The sequence below is a fragment of the Arachis hypogaea genome, chromosome 9 (assembly GCF_003086295.3).
Source record: "Arachis hypogaea cultivar Tifrunner chromosome 9, arahy.Tifrunner.gnm2.J5K5, whole genome shotgun sequence".
Taxonomy (NCBI): Eukaryota; Viridiplantae; Streptophyta; class Magnoliopsida; order Fabales; family Fabaceae; genus Arachis; species Arachis hypogaea.
In genome coordinates this window covers 73,398,144-73,403,450 of record NC_092044.1, presented here as the reverse complement: position 1 = coordinate 73,403,450, position 5,307 = coordinate 73,398,144, and the positions used below count along the sequence as shown (strand labels likewise).

The 5,307-nt window shown below is 32.4% G+C and overlaps 1 protein-coding gene across 1 annotated transcript; it reads right to left on the bottom strand.

Annotated features, from left to right (window-relative positions):
* Nucleotides 1-2,425: 2,425 nt before the first annotated feature.
* Nucleotides 2,426-3,934, bottom strand: LOC112709213 (protein FAR1-RELATED SEQUENCE 5-like). The gene has a single exon (XM_025761111.1). It carries the CDS (start codon nucleotides 3,932-3,934, stop codon nucleotides 2,426-2,428), a length of 1,509 nt encoding a protein of 502 aa, XP_025616896.1.
* Nucleotides 3,935-5,307: the final 1,373 nt, after the last annotated feature.

Sequence of the window (5,307 nt, the reverse complement as noted above, 5' to 3'; positions counted from 1 at the left end):
TTATCGCTTTGTGGCTTTTATAATTTTTCTCTATTTCTATACACTATATAGATATTTTAGTTTAAAAAAATTATATTATTTTGATGAAGTAATGTTATTTTCATTTACTATTTCAACAACAATGACATACAAATATAATGTCTTGTGAATTATATTTTAATTTATATAATTAATTTATGTAAAAAAATTCCATTTCTTTTTATTTATTTGCAAACTATTTTATTGTTTTCATTTGATCAAGATTTGACTTCTCTATTAAATGTTGACTAGAATGAAAAAATACCATGCAATATATATCAATTTATTTTAATAATCTTTTCTTATATTGCTAAGACATATGAAGTATATATGTAACAAATTTTTAATCAACTCTTCCTGAATTATCAATGGAAACTCCCTTTTCAATCTTTGCCTATGACATACAAATTGAGCATAATTACCTCCCATTGATGAATGTTGTCATTAAGGTCTTTTATATCTTTGACTCTTTCTAAACGCATTACCACAGGGATTACAAATGATCTTATGATAAAAAATAGTTTTATCATAGTGGTACCAGAAGCTTTATGTTTCATTTCTTGGGCAAGCTACGTAAATAAATTAAATAAACTTTAAAATGATGCAATAACAACTTTTAAAAAGCTATAAAATATTATTTAAAGAAAAAGTACATATTTTTTATACTACGTATTTAAACACTTAAACATCTATCTCTTTATATGTCTACATTGAAAAAATTTAATAAAATTTTAATTAGTTTTATCTCTCTAAATATAAACATTTATAATATATAATATATTTTATGAGTACACCTAAATATTTTAAATTCATAAATAATAGCAAGTTAACAATCTAAACATGGTAATTTCTTCATTTTATAATTTCTTCTCAAAATATTGATCATCTTTTTTTTGTATGAGTACACCTAAATATATTTAGAGTATTATGTGTATTATTTTTATGATTTATAAATTCTATCCAATCTTCTCTAAAATAACATGTAAGTTATTCTTCATGATATGTTACATTTTAATTGGTCATCATCTTAACCATAGCTGGATTATTTTGTAATTTATTATTTGAGATTAGTAATGGTATAATTTTTTAAAAAGAGGCCACTTACATAAAGACACAAAAAATATCTTTTTTTTAAAGATGTGTATACATGTCATAATATGATTGGATATCTTTATTAAACCGGTTAATGTATTTTTTAATAAACCAGAACAAAATCGATTTATTATAACAAAAATAATAAACCCAATTGTCCGTATTATAATTATTAGATCCGATTTTTTCTGATTGATTTACACAATTTAAACCGAATTATATTTAAATTTTTTAATAAAAAGAACAAAGGTGGCTATATTATGCATCATCAAACACAAATAATCTTACACATAAATGAATGAAAAAGAATTCAATTATGTATAAAACTAAATTTCATCAGACCGGATAGAGGACGCGGCGTGACTGAGGGTCGCAATCGATGTTGACCGCGACAAGTAGGACGGCTGAGAAGCAGATGACGGCTTGACCGAGAGGAGGAGGAAACAACGGCGCTTGAGATGATTCTTCCTCTATTTGAGGGCGGCGGCGAGCGGCGAGACGACGGCGACTCGACAGCGAGCAGCTCCAACCCTCAACCAGAGAAGCCACAAGACGATGGAGATGACGTGTCGAGCTACATGAGGGACGGGTTCGGGACAAAGGGAAGGAAGAGGCCGCGGAGGCGCTGACATCAACGGTCGGCGCCGGTAGAACCTTAATTTACAGACTTTGAAGATTTACTTTTTTTATTCTGATTCTGAATGAGGAACGAAGGGGGGAGGGAGTTAGGGAAGGGATGTTGACGCGTTACGCGTTTGGTGTTGTTTTAAATCAAACCGGCGTCGTTTATAAGAACCGGTCGGATATCACGATCCGGTCAAAGCGGCTGGTTCAACGGTTTTCAAAAGGTTTTCAATATGAGGGTTTTAAGTAGTAGACCAGGGCCTTTACATTGTTGGTTTGACTGATTTTTTTACCCTTTTTCACAAATTGATATTTATTTGATAATTATTTCATCTAAAAAGCATAAGGACGACTATTGGAAGAATATATAAAATTTCATTAATATAGTGCAAAAAAATAAATAAATACAAATATGAAACTGATTCTCTACGCAAAAATATTAAGTATATGGAGGTTGCTAATTATCACTATCTAACTCAGCTGTCGGTTCTGGATATACGTCGCCATCATCCGAACCATTAGCTTCATCTTCAATAACGTTGTTGTCAATGTCCTTTTGCCAAGGACATGTTGTCTTCTTATGTCCTTCCATTTGACAAACACTACAACGTTGCCGCTTTTTCCTAGATGGTTGTCCTGAGCCTACACCGCTTTGATGCACATACGAATTGCTACTTTTAGCTACACCTGACTAAGGTTGATTAGTGCCTTCGTCTGCAGCCTTGTAAGATGAGTACAATTCCTTAATTAGGTCACGTGTCTCTTCATATCTCTCTGGTACTTTAGCAGCAACAACAGTTAATTGTTTAGAAAATTCCATCAAGGCACTTTGACGACTAATAACAACAGCATTCCTGGTGAACCCACTTGGATCATTGAGTGCCGATGTAACCTTTTTTGTCCATCTATTCAATACCAATGACCGAAAAATCTCACAAATGTCTCTGTCAACCAGAACTTTCACAATATGTTCGTAGGGAATTCCAAATGACTCCATTCTTAAACAGGTACACATGAAGATCATATCTTCTTGACGAAAATCAACGGTCCACATAAAATCGGGCCTCCCATGCTTACACACAATGTACTTTATGCAATCATCGTTATTATCTATGTTTAGCACCCGCATTGATCCACCTCTAGAGAGAAATGGACGAAACAAAAGAAATATCTCATGAGTGTATAACTCAGCAGCATATCTCTCTAGCAGCTCTATACAAGTTTGCATGACGGGCACCCCACGTGTAGATTCATAATCAGCATTAAATTCTTTAAAGCACAAGTGTGCAACACACCTTTGAAAATACTTCACAAAACTTGTCAAATCATACCGCGACCCCACATACCTTGCCACAACTGAGTGTAAACCTTCACATCTTGAGGTAGTTATAAAGCCAGCAAAGAATTTTCCTCTTATATATGCAGTAGCCCACATATGCTTCTCTTCGTACATGTTCATCACCCACGGCTTATCCTCAAGGCCAAACTCTTCAATAAGCTGAACCCACTTACGCTTAAACATGGGAATCTCGTAGTCTCCCAACATGATTTTTTTGAATTTAGATGTAAACGATGGATTTCCAACATTGCTAGTTGCATTTCGAATAAGGTGCCAAGCGCATAATCTATGTCTGACTTCGGAAAATACATCTCTTACACCATTTCTAATCGCCATGGCCCCATCAGTTATTATTGAGGTCGGGGTCTTGCCCTTCATTGCAAATATGAGCTGACACAGGAGCCAAATATATGTATCAGTAGTTTCATCCGCAATTAACGCAGCAACAAAAACAGTTGTTTGGTTGTGGTGGTTAACCCCGCTGAATATGACTAATGGACAACTATACTTGTTCTTCTTGTACGTAGCATAAAAGGCAATAACATCCCCGAAGAGTCGGTAGTCTAGTTGGCTAATCCCATCAGACCAGAACAAGTTACGTAACAAACCTCTTGAATCATGACATGCCTTGAAATATAATTGTGGATCCTTCAACCGCATATCCTCCAACTTCTTAAACACTCGTGCTGCATCACCAGGAATTTGACGCCTTCGCCGAGCAATCTCATTATACATATCTCTGGGACCATAGCCAACAAATTCATACCCGCCTGCTTGACTAGCTAGAAGACCAAATATCTGTGAAGTGTTAATCTCTAAGTTTAGCATGTTCATCATTTGCATAATATCTGCCTCTGACATTTTTCTGTGGGCAGGCAACATAGCACTGAATTGTGTATCCAATAGATCATGGTTGTGTTCGTCAGAGAAATAAAAGATATGTCACCTTCCACTTTCTAGTACAAATTTAACATCCATTCGGGCTTCACATCCAGTTCTTATTTCCAATCTAGGTTCCTTCTTCCTTTTTTCCATCGTGTAATATTTCTCCTCCCTGAATCCTTTCCTATGACATACAAACTTTTGTTTGTAAATCTCGCCAATACTATTCTTGAAGGTCTTGCTCTTCCTTGCACTAAAGCCCTTGGACTTTGAGTACTTCAGATAAAAATCAAATGCAAGCTGCAAAGTAGAAAAGTGATATTTGCCAATTTCCTCCGCAAAATTTTCACTAAATTTCAAAGTTGTAATGTCTTGCACGGAGTCAACCGCATAAGTGGCTTCAAGGATATCTTCTGACTGATCAGATTCAGAAAAATACGCTCTCTCAATAAATTCATCTCCAAAATCTTGTTCGAATTCATTCTATTCATCCATCATATCTTGGTCACTTACTATCTCTTCTTGTTGGTTAAAGTCATCATCCTCCTAGTATTGCTCTCATCTCAGTATCCGTAAATATACTTGACATCTTAAAAATGTCAAATGAAAAAAAAATTTAGTACACTCCGTCTTATAACATTACGTAACATAGATAGATTCTAATATTGCTAGCACGGACGGATCTAGAGATTTTAATATGGAGGTGCCAATTTTTATATAATTTTTTTAATCTATAAAAATAATTAACATATAGTTATTGGAGTTAGTTTTTTAACAGATTTATTAAGATACATATAATTATAATTTTTTTCCATAATTTTATTTTTAATATGATAATTACATAAATAAAATATAACCATATCAATTGTACATTATAAATTTAAAATGTACCAATAATTTATAACGAGGTTTGCTAAAAATTATACCATATCTTATTAATTAAAATTCATTCTTTCAAATTTAAAAAAAAATTGAAAATAAATTATAAATTATTAATTATTTGAAAGACACTGTACCCTTATAGAATACAAGATATACGATATCTTTATAAAATTTTTCTTTTTTCAACGTAAATTTAGAAGAAGAATTAATATTTTTTACAAGAAAATAATATTTACAGTACATAATGTGATTACCAACACATAACTACTTAAGTTATTATTAATATAAAAATATGAATGTTAAATATATTATTATAAAAAAACAAATGATTTTTTAAAAAATAAATATAGAAATTATTATATAAAAACTAATTGAAAGGTACAAAGACTTGAGGGTATGATATAATTAGTTAGGTAAAAAATATTAGTGAATTAAACAATTAAGACATAGATCTATTACATAGTAAAGAA